The sequence below is a fragment of the Puma concolor genome, chromosome D2 (assembly GCF_028749965.1).
Source record: "Puma concolor isolate L17-30 chromosome D2, mPumCon1.1.hap2, whole genome shotgun sequence".
NCBI classification, from domain to species: Eukaryota; Metazoa; Chordata; class Mammalia; order Carnivora; family Felidae; genus Puma; species Puma concolor.
In genome coordinates, this window is record NC_141677.1 from 32,339,093 (window position 1) to 32,354,946 (window position 15,854).

The following is a 15,854-nucleotide window of genomic DNA, read 5'->3' on the forward strand; positions in this document are numbered from 1 at the left end:
CCTGACGGCTTAGCCTTGCCATCTGTTGGCCTCTCCTATAACTGGGGTGGTGCCTTTGGCCTTGCTGTCTGAACCCCTTCCTCCTGTCCTGGTGCTGGTGCCGAGGGCAGCCGGGGTGTGAGCGTGTGGTGTGTCTGACTCCCACCCCGTGCCGTCTTCCAGGCCAAAGCGGCCAAATCGGAGCCGGAGGCCCGGAGGCTGCAGCTTCGGAGCCTACAGTACCTGGAGCGCTACGTTTACCTGGTGCTCCTCAACGCCTACCTCCACCTGGAGAAGGCCGACTCCTGGCAGAGGCCCTTCAGCGCCTGGATGCGGGAGGTGAGATGCGGGGGGGGTGGGCATGGGGCTGAGGCCACCCCTCAGGCACCCGTACTTGGCGGGCAGTCGGGAAAAGCTGGATGAGTGAGTGCTGGAGGAGGAGGAGGGTGAGCAGGCGTGTGGGGGCCCTCGGTGCGTCCCCGAGGCTGACATTCCCCGGTGCTCCATGCCCATTGTTGCATTCACCCCTCACCTGTGCCCTGCGAGGGGCAAGATGGTGGCGTGGCCCCTGCCGCCTTCCAGCTGTGACCTCGGACAAGCTGAGCCCTCTAACCAGCAGTCCTCAGCAGTAAGATGCATCTTGTTACTGTCCGTGCCACCTCAGGACGTTGTGGGGGGGGGGGGAGTCCATGAGACATACCCGGTGCCACCTTCTGGGCCCTGGGTAAGCGGGGCTGCCTTATGTGGCCACTCTTACTCTCCCATTGTACAGAGGAGGAGACTGAGCACAGAGTAAGTACCGCGTTCACGGTCAGCACTAGGGCCAGTCGGTTCGCTGCAAAGCCCACCGTGTCTGGCCTGAGACACTGCCCTCTTGTTCAGTCTCCGCCGTCCCTCTCTCTGCTTGGCTTCCCGGTTCTTCTAGTTCTTCCTCCGGCTTGGCTGGTTTTGGGGACAGAGCTGCTGCCTTGGCACCTCTAGGTCAGGAGAGAGGCCTCCTCCCCGCGCTGGGCAGAGCAGCCTGTAATTACCCCTCCACCCGGACGCCGGTCTCTCCTGACCTTGCCGGCCTGTCCTGACGGTTCTAGTCCGGACTCGAGGCTGGAGTTAGCTCCCCTGGGGCAGGCGGGGCGGAGAGTGGGAGCTGGTGACCCCGCCAGAGTGGGCGTAGGAAGGGCACGGGGGCTTAGGTAGGAGTGCGGGTGAGGTCAGAGCTGCGGGAACAGAGGCAGAGGGACCATGGCAGTGGCTGCTGGCTGCTGGGTAGTTGGGCTGAAGGCAAGCCTTCAGGGTGGTCCTTGGGCAGATGCGTGTTGAGTCAGGAGCCCTGATGGGGGGTGGATCACACCAAGTCCACGTCAGGGCCATCCTCCTGAGCAGGACTGGGCTCGGCTTCCTCTTTGGACCCCTGGGTGGGATGGATGGAGGTAGTGGGGGACTTCAGACACCTCTGCTTGGGCTCCGCTTGGAGAGTAGAAATTGGGGGAACCAGGGGCTGGGCAGGAACTTGATCCCCTCCCCAGCTGAACCTAGGTGGCTCGTGTTGGGGGCGTATCAAGGAAGGAGAGAACTGGTCCAGTCCAGCGTGTGGGCTCCAGCCTCTGGGGCCCTCAGTCCCTCCATCGTGGGGATGAGTGGAGCGTGGCGGGGGGAGGGTTGCCTGGGGACCGTTGGTCTGAGTGGAGCCTGAATCCTCCCCATCTCCAAGGATGGTGGAGAGAGAAGGGGGCTGGTTGTTGAGTGGGTTGAGTCTAGTGCCGGGCCCTGGGCTGCTGGGCCCAGGGCTGCATGGGCAATGTACAGGGAGCCCCCAGCCCGCCCTCCTGCACTGAGGCCTGCGGTGGACCTGCCTGGTTCACAGCCCGAACACACAGCCACAGGGCCGTCGCTGGCTCCTGTCTCCCTGCTGCCTTCTGTGCCCCTGAGCATCTCAGTGGGAACATCAGGGCGGCACAGGCACAGGGGCACTTGGCTTCCTGCGCGGCTGTCCATTTCCTTACTACCTGCTGGGTGCTCTCTGTGCTCTGTAGCCTTCCATCATGGTCCTGGGAGGTGGAGCCTGTTGTCCCTGTTATAAGGGAACTGAAACTCAGAGCGGCCATTGGCGGTCAAAACACAAACTTGCTCGGGTCGCTGAGCTTGGGGAAGGCAGCGCTGGGCCCCAGGCTCACCTGTGTGTTTTGGAGCCCAGCGCAGGGAGGAAGGTGTGGTGATGTGGTGGTGGTGGGGGGGGGGGGGGGGGTGACCCGTCTCCCTGGGAACTCCGCCCCCATCTCTGCTGTCTCCCCCAGGTGGCATCAAAGGCCGGAGTCTATGAGATCCTCAATCAGCTGGGCTTCCCCGAGCTGGAGAGCGTGCAGGACCAGCCCTTCTCCGGGCTGCGCTGCCGGTGGCAGGAGCGGAGCCACGGCCTTGAGCCCGCCGCTGCTGGAGACTTCCTGTAGGAGGCGCTCCCCCGCCCCTGTGTGCCCCCTCCCACAGGCGTGCTCCAGGTGCTCCTCACTGGGAGCCGTCCTGAGGAACCCATTCCCCAGCTTCCCGCAGAGACTGGAGTGGGGTTGGGACCCTTTTTTAAGAAGAGGTTTTGATAGGACAATTAGTGCACAGGTATACTTGTAAACCACAGGCGCACGGGCCCGGCGTGTGCCTTGCAGACCGAAGATGGCTTCCGAGGAGCTCAGTCCCCAAGTAGCCACCAGACGAAGCCACGCTCCACTTGCACGCATGCGCTTTCCTCTCCCGCTTCCGAGCGGTCCTCACAGCCTCAGGTGCAGAGTCCGGTTCCTTCTCTTGCTTTCTCTTGCTGCCCTCCTGCTCGGCTTCTCCCCTTTTGCTGCCCGAGCACTGCCCTGGGGCCCCTGGCTCCCCAGGGAGCGGACAGGGCTCTTGGTGGACTGGTCACTTTAATGGCAGCCTCACCCAGTTCCCTGGCCTCTCGTGCCCCTTCTCTTTCCTTCCCCTTGTCCGTCTCCTGGGGATGGCAGGACTGTGAGGGTCTCCAAGGAGCTGGAAGGGAGGGGTCCTCTCGGGAGGAAAGAGCTTCTAGAAGGTGGATGCGGCCCCGGGAAGAGGCCTGCTCCGTTTCCCGGGCGCCAGGGCGGGAAGGGCTGAGGAAGCCAAGCTCCCAGCAGTGGGTCCTTCTGTGCTTCTTCCCTGCCCTGGTGGCCTAGATGGCTCCAGTCCCCATCTGCTGCAGCAGGAGCCCCGAGGACTGCTGGGTGACCCTGAGGGAATGGTGAAGAGGGCTAAGGAGGGTGTGAGGGCTCACCTGGGTTGCAGGCCATCCGAGCTGAGGACCCCCCCGAGCTTCCCTCCAGAGGGAACAGAAGGGGCTGGTGAGCAGGAGGCTGTCCCGACAGTGGGAAGGCCGCTGGGAGGGGCGGGAGGGCACGGCCCTGTGGAGTTGAGTCTCGCTCTTCCTCTGGGGACCGTTCTCCGCTGAAGCCCAGGGGCCGGGCGGCCTGAAGGCTGCCTATGCGGCCCTTCCTGGTTGGGTGCGTGCGCTTCTGTGGAAAATCAGGCGGATGTGTCTCTGTTCCCATCTCCCTAGCATTGGAAGGAATTGGGCCGTCTCGGCTGAAATCTGCGAAACTACTGTATGTCCATTCCCTCCCTTTTCAGATCTGTCAGGTTTGTTGATTTTTGCATATATTAGAGAGTTTTGATTTCTTTGCAGACAAGGTCTAGAGGAGGGGTCAGAGCTCAGGCTGAACCGAGAGGGATCCTTTGTGTTTTCACGGTTGGCCCTGACTTTCAGCTATGCTGGGACCACTGGCCGGTCACTGCGCCTCTCTGCCTCAGTTTCCCCATTTGTAAAATGGGAGAATAATACTTGCCTACCTACCTCACAGGGGTGTTGTGAGGACTCATTTGTGACTTTTTTTTTTTTTGTACAGAGCTTTTGAGCATTAAAAAAAATGGCTAAATGTGAAATGTGCCCCGCCTGCTGATGTCTGTAGTGTGGGGCAGATGTTACAGACGTGATACAGCTGTGGTGGGTGGGCAAGGTGAGTTGAAAGCACCAGCCCTTAGTGCTCCCAATTCTTGGAGAAGGTAAGTTTTTCCTGACATCCCTCTCCTTCCTTCACATCCTTCATGCGTTACCGTCTCACTCAGGATGCCCAGGGCTGTCCAGCAGCATAATAGGCTAATTCATACTCAGAGGTGAAGGACTGTTGTGTTCAGAGACATGGAGCAAAATGGAATCTCAACGGTTATGATGGAGGGTGGACCTCAGCCTCTACTCCGTCCTCTCACCCCCGCAGGCTTTCCTTGGCCCCTTCAGGCCCCCAAATGCTCAGACACAATTGCATTGATTAGTGTGTGAAGAGGCAGTGAGGAGAGTGAGGCGGAGAGCAGACCCCAGGCTTTCTCCCCACGCTCTCCCAGGGTTAGGGGAATGAAAGACCTCTGGGTTCTAGTTCTGAGGTCAGCTGGGGGGTGGTCAGGATGGAACCCAGAGCCCCATGTGCTGGGGTAGGTGATCTTCCCAGTCTGGGAGGGAAGGCCTCCTGGGGTTACCTCCCCGCACAGCAGAGTCCAAGGATGCCCCATGTGGCTTCTGAACGTGAGTGTGGAGACATGCACACCAGTGTGTGTGTGTGTGTGTGTGTGTGTGTGTGTGTGTGTGTGTGCGCGCGCGCGCGTGCGCCTGGTGGGGGAGGGGCGCTTCTTTGCCTGGGGTACGAGGGTCTGGGTGGGGGGATACGCAGGAGTGGATGGTGTTCACGGGAGTGTCCCCCCGGGTACCCTGTCCTCCCACTGCCCCCTGAGGGCCTGGCTCCCGCACCCTTGCACTGTGTTCTTTCCCAAAGGCTTCCGGGGCTCCCGGGGGGCCTGCCACACCGGTTTGTCCCTGTGCCCAGACCAGACGGCCTTAGGTGGGACCCTGCCTAGCTTGGGGGTGTACCTGTGGGGGCCGATGAGCACACGCGGGCTTCCATACATAAGGGTGGGTGTGTAATTTGGAGATACCTGAAAGTGGGCTGTGGGCGGTGATTCGACAGGTACAAGTTGGTGTGTGGACAGGGACAGCCCACCTTCCGGAGCCTGTGGCATTTCAGGGAAGAGGGTGAACGAGTCATGTGCACTGGGTGTGGCGAGAACGGGTGTGGCACGGGGTGCTGGTAGACAGGAGCTGTGAGGTGGAGTACAAGGTCAGAGTTCAGCCTGGGGCCCGGACTTCCACCGCTCTCTTCTGACAGAGCTTCTAGAATGAGGAAACAACCGAGGTCGTGGAGCCTGCGGGCATACTATGCCTGGAGTCAAGCCACCTCATCCCAGGACCCCACGGCACCAGTGATCTGAGCTCCTCCTGACCCTGTTTACCCTCCCGGCCTTGAGCAGACACTAGGAATGGGCCATATTCTGTGCAAGAGGGGCCCCCAGAGGGCCTTTGGTTTCCCTCCTCATCCCAAGAACCAGTTTAGGATGAACTGGAAGAATGGAGTGCCCGCCCAGAAGTTGCTGACAGGTCTTCCCTGCCGTGTCCAGTAGGGGACCCCCAGCTGCTTCTGCAGAATCAGCACCGTCGTATCTTTCTATTGGTTTTACCTCACAAAAGGCTGTTTGCCTTTTTTTTTTTTTAATGTGTATTTTTGAGAGAGAGGGAAAGAGCACGAGTGAGGGAGGGGCAGAGAGACAGGAAGAGAGTGAATCCCAAGCAGGCTTTGTGTTGTCAGCACAGAGCCCGACGTGGGGCTCGATCTCACAAACCGTGAGGTGATGACCTGAGCTGAGGTCGAGAGTCCGACGCTTAACCGACTACGCCACCCAGGCGCCCCAAGGCGGTTCATTTTTTACTCACCTAGGTAAAGCATGATCAGCTGCTAGTTGTGAAAATTCGAGCAGTATCTTTGTTCCCCCAGCCCCCACTCCCTCTCCCACCCTCTGGCTCTGGAAGACACCCGTGTCCCTAGAGCGGCCCATGCTGGTTGGGCCTTTCTCCTGGCTGCGCTGTCCCTGGCTGTGGCGTTCCCCGAATACCATGAGACACACCCCTTTCTCTGCTCAGGCAGCAGGAGCGGTTTGGGCATCCATACCCTGGCAGTTGGATTGTGGACCACTTGTGTCTCTGAGTCTCCATTTCCTCAACTGTGAATGGGATGCTTATTTGGAGGGTGAGATCAAAGTTAATGTAGGGTACGAGACCCGGAACAAAGGAGCCCGGCTGAGGTGCCACCAAAGAAGTGATGTGGACACAGCAGGCTCCTTAAAAGTCAGGGACGCTGGAGCCAGGAGGCAGGTAATGCCAGGGAGTCAGGGGCCGGTGGCAGCCTCCAGCTCTCCGTCCGGGTCTCCTTCCCTCCTAGAGGAGCCGGGACGAGGGGACAAAGGCACTCCTCGGTGTCCCATGCAGCTGTTCTCTGGGAAAGCCATGCTGACTTCTAAATGACCAGAGCGGGTGTGGGGCAGCCTGGTGGGAGGGGTGGTGGGTGCAGGCCAGGGAGAGGCCTTGGGAAGGGCTGACGTGGGGGTGTCCTGGACGAGGCCGGCCCTGGGGGATCCCTGGCTGAGCTAGTGGACAGCGTTTCTGTACGTTTGCTCACTTGGATTAGGGCAGGCCAGCCGGCTTCTAGAAAGTTTTCCTGCCTTTGGGTGGCCCGGGACCAAGCAGGGTTGGGTCAGGAAGCTCCAGGGGCCTCTAGAGCTGGGCACCTTCTGCCCATTGTGGTGCTTCTCCAACTGGCAGCCTTCCCAGGGCTCTTCCCGATGCTCGGCCCAGGAGCGCCTCAGGCCACACGGCCGCGTGGGGCCCTTCCTTCCTGTTCTTTCACAACTGTCAGACCCGCATCGTGGGCCCATCCGAAGGCCCTCCCTGCCTTCTTCCCCTCCCCCTTTATCCTTCACAGGGAGTTCCCCAATAAATCTCTCCTACATCTCATCCCTTCTTGGCGTCTGTCACTCTGAGGACCTGATGACGCACCCTCACTTTTGTCTTGGCGCCCCCCCCCCCGCCCCCGCGAGAGCAACTGCTTTGTCCCCTCTTTCTGGTGACGGTCAGCTTTCTCTTGGCTCTGGAAAAATGACTGCCTGTCTCCAACTTCATCTGTTCCATTTCCAGCCGGACTCCATTGTCTGTCTCTTGTACTGCTCTCCCGTCTCACGTGAGGAGCCACGGGTCCTGTTGACGGGGGGGGGGGGGGGGCCGGGAAATCATGGCTCAGTCTTTGAGGGTAGAGGGGTGGAGGAGAAAGAAGTTGGTACCCCTAAATCTGCATAGGGCGGTGCAAACTTCTGGTTATTTTCTAAATAAGAGGGCTGCCCATTTCAAAGTTTTTGGATACGCCCCCTCCAGTGTGTCCCCTGGGAATGTCCTACCTGCATTCCCAAGGAGCAGGTGACGAGCCTACTGTTCCTGCTCTCGTCAGCACTTCCCGTTGCATTTTTTAAAAGTTCTCGCCAGTTTGGTAGCTCAAAATACAGCATCTCATACTGGCTTAATTTTATATTCCTTTTAAATTGATAGTACGCGTGAACTGTAGTTCATGGATATTGGACACTTACGTTCTCCTTTCCGAATGGTCCGTGTCTTTCGCCGACTTTTCCTTTGCGGTGTTGGTCTCTTTCTTCCTGATTTGTAAAGATGGTGACCCTTCATTTCCCATATATGCTGCATTATTTCCAGCTTTCAAATATCATCAGACGCACACGTTCCCTTAGAGGGAACGTCCTCTCCATTCTGCTGTGGCCTCCGTCTACACTGCAGCCAGTCCGTCCTCAGCTCAATAACCTTTGCTTATTTTATTCTGTCCTGTAGGAGAGCACTTACTTTGTCAAGCATTGTAGTTGGCTTTGTTGACGGTCATCATCCCATTCAGCGCTCCACAAGGTTGTGGTATGACCCGCATTTTATGGATCGGGATACCATTTTATGGATCGGGATACGGAGGCCGGAGGGCATCTGATTCCAGGCCCTTGCTTATTTCACAGGTGGGTGTTGGAGCCAGCAATACCAGAATCCTCTTTGGTACTGGCATCCCCTTTGACATGGTCAGGGATTGGAATCCTTCTGGAAGGGTGCCCTAGCTCTCTTCGGTTGGGTGGTGGAGGGGTTGAGGGGGACAGAATGATTTCTTTGAAAGCCCTCCCTTAAGGTCTTGTGGTTCTCGGACTTTATGCTGTTCAAACCCCCACGTACTTTCAAGAGGTTCCCCTCAACACCCACAAGAAGGCTTATTTCCTGTGAGTCATGGTGACAGATTTTCTAAGACACGGGCCTTTTAAGTGTCATCTCGTACCCCCTTTAGCTTATTCTTTCCTTCTCCTACCCTCTGCTCACGTCACCCATGCACAAGGCCTAGGTGACAGCATGTCTACGCTATCTCAAAGGAACTGTCATTCTCTCTTTGAACTAAATGAGGCCATCTTCTGGGCTGAATTAAACACCCAACGGCTCATGACGGCACCCGCGTCCCCCTTTCCACTCTGACAGTTGAGGTCACCGACCTTTTTTAACTTTTGCCGATTGGATAAGGAAAAAAAACAGTCTTATTTTTATCTTAAAACGACTTTTTCAATTACTAGTGAGATGGAACATCTTTTCACATGTTTATCGGCCCTTTGGGTTTATTCTCTTATGTGTTTATTTTCGTACTAGGTTGTCTTTCTTAAATTAATATGAAAAAATATGCATAAGTGTTTAGTATAATCTGTTTAATTCTTGGATAGATAGGTGGATAGATATACAACAAATTCTTTTACCCAGTCGGTCTGGGCTTGCCATTATTTATTTTTGAAATTTTTAAAAATCTAGCTTTCTACCTCTTTTATTTTTAGTATTTTTTATTTGAGAGAGAGAGAGAATGTGAGTGGGGGAGAGGGGCGGGGGGAGAGAGAGCATCTTAAGCAGGCTCCACACTCAGCACACAGCCCGACGTGGGGCTCGATCTCACCACCCTGGGATCATGACCTGAGCCAAAATCAAGAGTCGGAGGCTCAACCCGCGGAGCCACCCAGGCTCCCCGGAGCTTGTAGCCATTTTAGAGGGTACTTTGTCACAGGGAAGCTGTACGTTATGGTGCAGTCAGATTTAGGCACCTTGTATCTTGCCCGGGTTCCGGCTGCCATCTCCCCATCCCATCCCATCTCATCCCATCCCATCCCATCCCATCCCATCGGCCTTCTGTCTTTCATGGATGCGTAGCAATTTCTGACCTCTTACCCTAGCGCTGGCATAGAATTTTCCAAGAGATACACTTCTTATGATATTTAAGGACTTTGGATAAAGGGAAATCGGGGCGTATCTTTAATTTTAATATTTAATTACAAATAGTATATACCATGTGCCCGACGCTGTGGCATTTAGGGCCCGGGCGGAGAATGAATGGCGGCCTTAGCTTGGATTGTGATGAGGATTGAATGCAAGGACCATACACAGGGATGTGGGCAGGGTTAAGGGGACCGGCTAGGAGTGGGGAGGTACCCAGGAACTACGCGGGGGCAGGTGGTAACCGGCCCTGGACCTGAGTGGGGCGAGGGGCAGCGCAGCAACACCCGAACCTGCTACAGACATCCTCAGGGGGCCCTGGGGACCATCCAACAGGAGCTGAGTTGGGGGGGGAGCAACCACGGCTAGAGCAACTCCACTGAGCACAGGGCCGGTGGGGGTGGGGTAAAGGCCCAACTTCTCTCTTCTCCCATCTGCTCACCTGTCAGTGCGTCCCTTTGACTGGCAAAGGTCCCAGCAACATGGTCTGTGGGGTCAGCCTCCAGAGATGGGGAGCGGCGGGGAGAGAGGAACAGAAAATAACCAGCACAGCTTTCTTCCAAGCCCCGCGTGGACGTCACCCCTCCGGTAGCTCCAGGACAGCCCAAGGAAGTAATATTTTCTTGCTGTTGGAACTCCCTACTAGAAACTCCTTCGCTTCTGGAATATGGTCCCTGAGGGGGACCTTGCACTTCCCCTCAGCTGACCTCTTCACTGAGCAGTTGGGAGATCTGAGACTCGAAGGGCAATCCCTCGGCCAAGGTGACGCAGGGAGTCAAGGGCAGAGCCAGCACACCGACTCCCTGCCCGGTGCTCTTTCTTTCCCCTTCCTTTCTAGATCCACCAGAGCATTTAGATTGATGCCAATCACTAACCCAGAGCCTGGAGACCCAAAGAAACTGCCTTTCCTGAGAACCTCCCTGAGTCTGCGGGTGTCTATCCAGACCCTCGCTTAAGGAGCCTTCCTGCTTTCTTCACGGAGAGTTCCAGGGCTTCAGAGGCTTGAAGCTGCGTGTAAAAGTGTGTTTATACCGTTTTCTTGGGAGAGGATCCAGAGGTGACATCAGGCTCTCAAACACAAAAACGGTGAAACCCAAAAAGTGGGGGGGGGGGCCCCATTTTGTGTTCTCTCCAGTGGTTCCCCAACTTTTTTTCTTACCTCAGAGGCATATAGAATTCTCAAAAGAATATGAGGATGTAAAATTCTGCAAAGTAAGCCCATTAAAAAGAAACTAACCGGGGCGCCTGGGTGGCGCAGTCGGTTAAGCGTCCGACTTCAGCCAGGTCACGATCTCGCGGTCCGGGAGTTCGAGCCCCACGTCGGGCTCTGGGCTGATGGCTCAGAGCCTGGAGCCTGTTTCCGATTCTGTGTCTCCCTCTCTCTCTGCCCCTCCCCCGTTCATGCTCTGTCTCTCTCTGTCCCAAAAATAAATAAACGTTGAAAAAAAAAAAAAAAAAGAAACTAACCACTATCACAACATTCTCATATCATAAAAGGACATTTTAACCACCTCCCCAACCAAATCAAGGACAAATTCTTGGGAGGGGGGTAGTGACAGGCCTTGAAGTAGATAAAGGGGCTGTAACACACTGTCCTCCTGGTCCCTTGTTGTGCTCTTTTGTCCTTGACGGAAAGTGGCAGTGTGGCTCTGCCTTTGGAAAGCTCCCTCTGCACCTTCTGCACAGAGAGGCAGCTGCTTAGAGCCTGTGTCCTGGAAGCTGCAGACAGTTCTCCCGAAAGGCACCTGCTGGAGCTGGCGGGGCATGCGCCCTGTGGGGTTCCCGGGTGGTGTTTCCTGGGCTTTCCAGGTGGGGATGAACACGGGTGTGTTTATGAGTTTCACAAAGGGAGGTCACGTGCTTGTCCGTTGGGCTCAATTTTCCCTCAAGGGTTTTGGGAGAGGCCCTGAGCGGCTGGAACAACTTGCTGTCCCCAACCCCTTTGGAAGGGAGACCCTGGTGGGGGAGGGGGGCCGTGGAGGCCACGAGAGCGCATATGTGGGGGCCATGCATGAGGACCCCACTCCCTCCTGGTTGCCTGCGTCCCTCCCTCCCTCCCGCACTAGGCTACTGCATTCCAGACAGGCCCTCGTCCCTCCCGCCTTGGATGCCATCAGGTCAGCGTCAGTGCACTGGCTGGTGTTCTCTCCACCCCCTCCCCAGGCCCCTTCTCTCCTTGGCTGAGGACAGGCAGGAGGACCTGGCTTCATACAGAGATTTTTCCAGGGAAGGTTCGCTGAGAAGGAAAGTTGGCTCCCCCACCAGGAGCGGGTCTCCTGAGAGCAGTGAGCTGTGGACCTGGGTCCTTATGTCTCCAGGAGTGATTCCTGAGCCAACAGGTACTGTTGGGCAGCCGATATGTGCCTGACAAACTGCTTCAACCGTTCCAACCTCAGTTTCCCGTTTTCTAAATGGAGATAATGCTCCCCTGACCCTTGATGCCCTCTCTGAGCTCTGGCAGGATTCCCCAACCGTCTGCACAATCGGAGGCAGGACAGGCATCGGCGCATGAGCGGGACCCCTTTGCGATGCTGCTGCACCCAGTGTGTCTGCAGGTGCTCCCGCATTAGGTCCCACGGAAGCACGCATGTGATCTGAAACCCTGATTTAGCTGCTAGCGTGTCAGGGTAACCGGGCACTTGGAGGAGAAGCTGGTCGCTCAAGGTCACTTAGCAAGTAAGGACGTAGCAGCCCACCCATGCGTCTGTTCTGGGAGGGCTTCGGCAATGCTGTTCAACCCCCATGGTACGAAGAAGGGCCCTTTTGCCCAGTTTTGTCGATACGACAAAGACAATAAACAAATACTTTTTAGAAATAGTCGAGGGAGACATAATTAGGGAAGAAACGACCGGAATGTCTATATCACTGAGCCTTCGCAAGGAAATCCCTAATATTATTTTCAGATATGCTACAATGATAGTTGAGAATAAGCTACTGTATGACCTGGCTGGGGCCCCTGCAGCACCTGCTTTGAGTACCAGGCAAGAGGCACAGGACTCACTCATAGTTTATAAGCTAATTTGCACAGTTTGCTTCATAAGCACATCTGTACAGTTTAAATGGTTTCCAAAGGACTTGAAAGCAGTTTGGGTTCTTAACAAAGTGATGGAATTCCCTGCCATCTCATCTGCCCTGGGAACTGGTTCTGCAGACCGTAGTTTTGTTTTGTTTTTGAAATCACGAACAGATGTTGATGTTTAGACTGCCGGCTCCAGTTAAACACAGGCTTTTCTGCTTCTCCTCTGCCCAGCTTGCTCTGTCAGGGGTGGGAAGGGGGGGGCTCTTGCCGGGCTGGAGTCCTGTCCCCTGGGCCCCCTCCCTTGAGCTGCCTCCAGCGAGGCAGGGAGTCTCCTGGGAGGGGGAGGGACAGCCTGTGGGAAGGAAGAGAGTGGGGTCAGCATGCCCAGGACGATGCCCCACTCAGAGAGAGGCTCGGCCCACGCACACTCCCTCCTTTTCCTTCAGTCTCCCTAGAATTCCCAATCCAGCCTTCCTTACCCTCTTCTGCTCCAGAGGACGGCCAAGGGAGCTGAGGGTATGGCTCGGTGAGTGCCCCAGGGAGGGGAACCACGTATGCCCCTCGTTCTGGCCCCCGGAGAGCCATACGCAGCCTGTGGGAATCATTCCCAAATGCCAAGGAGAGCAGAGGGGGGCGGCCAGGGTAGGCTGAGAACCTAGCATTGCCAGGTGGACCAGGGCAGAGGGAGTGAGGAGCCGGAGGGAGAGGGGAACCCCCGATGAGCCCTCTGCTCTGGCTGCAAGGAAAGGAGAAATTTAGGGTGGTGGGCACCGCTTCGGGTCTGCGGTAGCCGAGGGGTCGATGCCGAGGGAAGACAGACAGGGAGGGGGCGCTGGGGGCAGGAGCAGGACATGTACTCTGGACCATTGGCAGCACAGTCCCTGGTTCGGATCCCACCTTTCCCGGCACTGGGCAACGAGGAACACTGGACAAGTCATAACACCTTCCTTAGCCTCAGTTTCCTCATCTGTGAAGTGGGGCTCTTGGGAAAGTGAAATGAAACAATACATATTTGCACAGGGCCTGTCCCATAGCAGGCACCTAAGAAATGGCAGATAAAGGCAAAAGCAACCCCCCCCCCCCGCCGGAATGCCATTCTCACCTTGACGTTTATTATGAGCTGGTGCCTCTTACACACCTATGCCTGAGGCCAGAGGCACCTTGGCTGGCTCTGGCGGGAAGTCCCTTTCTCCAAATACATCAGCTCCCCATGCCTCCGTGGGGCAGTGGGGCGGGGGGGCTGTCTGTCTCCAGGGGGAGCCCCAGAAGGTGAGGATGGAGGAACTCACAGCTCCCCGCAGCCCAGCCTCAGCATTCCTTGCCTGCTTTGTCGGGAGCCTTGCTCCCTCGCCTGCCCCTGGCTCATAGTCCTTTAGGGGCAGAAATAGACATCAACATTCATTCATTCATTCATTCACTCACCAGTGTTTATTGAGCACCTGCGATATGCCCCCCGCCTGTGATAGGGCTCTGGAGCCTGTTAGGATAAGACAGAAAGTCTTAGCATGCTAGGCAAGAGAATCCCGCAGCCCAGGAACAGGTGCCCGCCCGTTCAGTTTTGTGCCCCTGCCAGGCGGGGCCCAGCGCTCTGCAGGGGGAAGGCGGAGTGGCGGGCAGGGCTGGGCTCTTGGCACCTGGGAATGCTTGGGGTTGCCATGGCCCTGCCATGAGTGTAAGGATGGCCTCCCCGGGGCTGGCCAGCCGAGCTGGATCTGTGTTCGAGTTCTGGTTTGAACACAGCAAGGTCAAGGCAGAGGCTAGCTAAGGGGCTAGTGGCAGGCTATGGAAACAGCCTGGTGGGTTGTCAAAAAGTTAAACGTGGACCAACCACGTGACCCGGCATTTCTGCTCCTCGGCATGTATCAAAAGTAGCGAAAGCAGGGACTCAAAACAGATACTTGCGCCCCGATGTTCGTAGCAGCGTTATTCGCGATGGTGGAAACGACCCAAGTGCCCAGGGACAGAAGACTGGATGAACAACGTGATGCATACGTACTATGGAATATTATCCGGCCATAAAAGGAATGAAGTCCTGACACGTGCTGTAAGGTGGACGGGTCTTGGGAACATTCTGCTTAGCGACAGAAGCCAGACACAGAAGACAGACGTAGTACGATCCCATTCATGTGAGGTTCCTAAAGTAGGCAGATTGGAGACACGGGATAGGGTAGGCGTTACAGGAGGCTGGAGGAGGGGGAGTTACGGTTTGATGGGTACAGAGTTTCTGTTGGAGATGATGAAAAAGGTCCAAGCATAAGTCGAGGGGAGGCTCACACGACGTTGCGGGTGTAAGGTTAACGCGGGTGTTGGGGGTTAACGCCACCGAACGGTGCACTTACAAATGGCTAAAGTGACAGATATCATGGGGAGCCTGGGTGGCTCAGTTGGTTGAGTGTTCAGCTTTGGCTCAGGTCACGATTTCATGGTTTGTGGGTTCGAGCCCTGTCATCGGGCTCTCTGCTCTGAGCACCGGAGGCTGCTTCGGATTCCCTGTGCCCCCTCTCTTTCTGCCTCACTCCCATTCATGCTCTCTCTCTCAAAAATAAACATTAAGAAAAAGTGATGAATACGATGCTATATATATTTTATGACATTTAAAAAAAATTTTTTTTAACGTTTATTTATTTTTAGGACAGAGAGAGACAGAGCATGAATGGGGGAGGGGCAGAGAGAGAGAGGGAGACACAGAATCGGAAGCAGGCTCCAGGCTCCGAGCCATCAGCCCAGAGCCCGATGCGGGGGCTCGAACTCACGGACCGCGAGATCGTGACCTGAGCTGAAGTCGGATGCTTAACCCACTGAGCCACCCAGGTGCCCCTATTTTATGACATTTTAAACAAGCGAGTGGCATACAGAGGTGTGTCCCCTGAGAGCAGCCCCCGAAAGTGGGTCCTCTTCGGCCCCTCTGATGCATGAAGATGCTTGTTGAGACTGTTCTGAACACACTCTCGACCTTTCGGGAGTCAGACCATGGCACAAGTGGAGCAGGTGCGGAACAGGGTGAGGGGAAGGCCCTGGGCTCTCTGGGATCCGTCGTTTCTAAAATGGGGATTCATGTGTCCACCTCACGGGTTGCTGGACAGATTAAATCACTAATATGTGTCTGCTCCTTAAAACCCCACAGTAAGTGCTCAAGAACGTTACTTATTAGCGTTTCATTTGTGGTGTTGGTGAGGGAAAAAGAATGGAAGCGAAGAGGCAAGGAAAGGCAGGGAGGTCTCAGTTACCCCATCCTGGAAGATGGCTCTACCAAACAAAATCACATGAAGTCCCCCCCATTGCTGTGGGAGAAGCATAGGCGTGGATGGCCACGATGCCCCTGCTGGGTCACCTTCTCTGCCAGTGAGTGGCAGGACCTTGGGCAAAGGTCCCCAGTCCTAGAGGTGCTGATTCCTGCGAACGTGGACAGGACGAAAGGGGGACAAAGATGATCTCGGGGAGGAGAGGGGGGAGGTCAGCCTCGTTGCGGGATGGTTGAGTCCCACGGGGAGTTTGGGCTTCCCAGGGGCAAAGCCGGTGTCCTGCCAGCGAGCCGACGTCACTGCCCTTTTAAGAGGAAGCTGGGAACCAGCTGTTGTGCAGATTAACTGTGAGCCCAGATGTGCAGTGGGAGCCCCGCAGTAAACAGATTCCAGTGCAGCCCGCAAA

At 56.2% G+C, this 15,854-nt stretch overlaps 1 protein-coding gene across 4 annotated transcripts in view; it reads left to right on the forward strand.

The window, feature by feature from the left end:
• PALD1 (phosphatase domain containing paladin 1) overlaps window positions 1-2,569 on the forward strand; it is a 73,283-nt gene extending 70,714 nt beyond the window's left edge. For all 4 annotated transcript variants that reach the window (XM_086679902.1, XM_086679901.1, XM_086679903.1 and 1 more), the window contains 2 exons: window positions 163-318; window positions 2,271-2,569. In XM_086679902.1, the coding sequence (XP_086536028.1) occupies window positions 163-318; window positions 2,271-2,423 (309 nt within the window). In that variant the 3' untranslated portion in view covers window positions 2,424-2,569. The remainder of the gene's footprint in view (window positions 1-162; window positions 319-2,270) is intronic.
• Window positions 2,570-15,854: the final 13,285 nt, after the last annotated feature.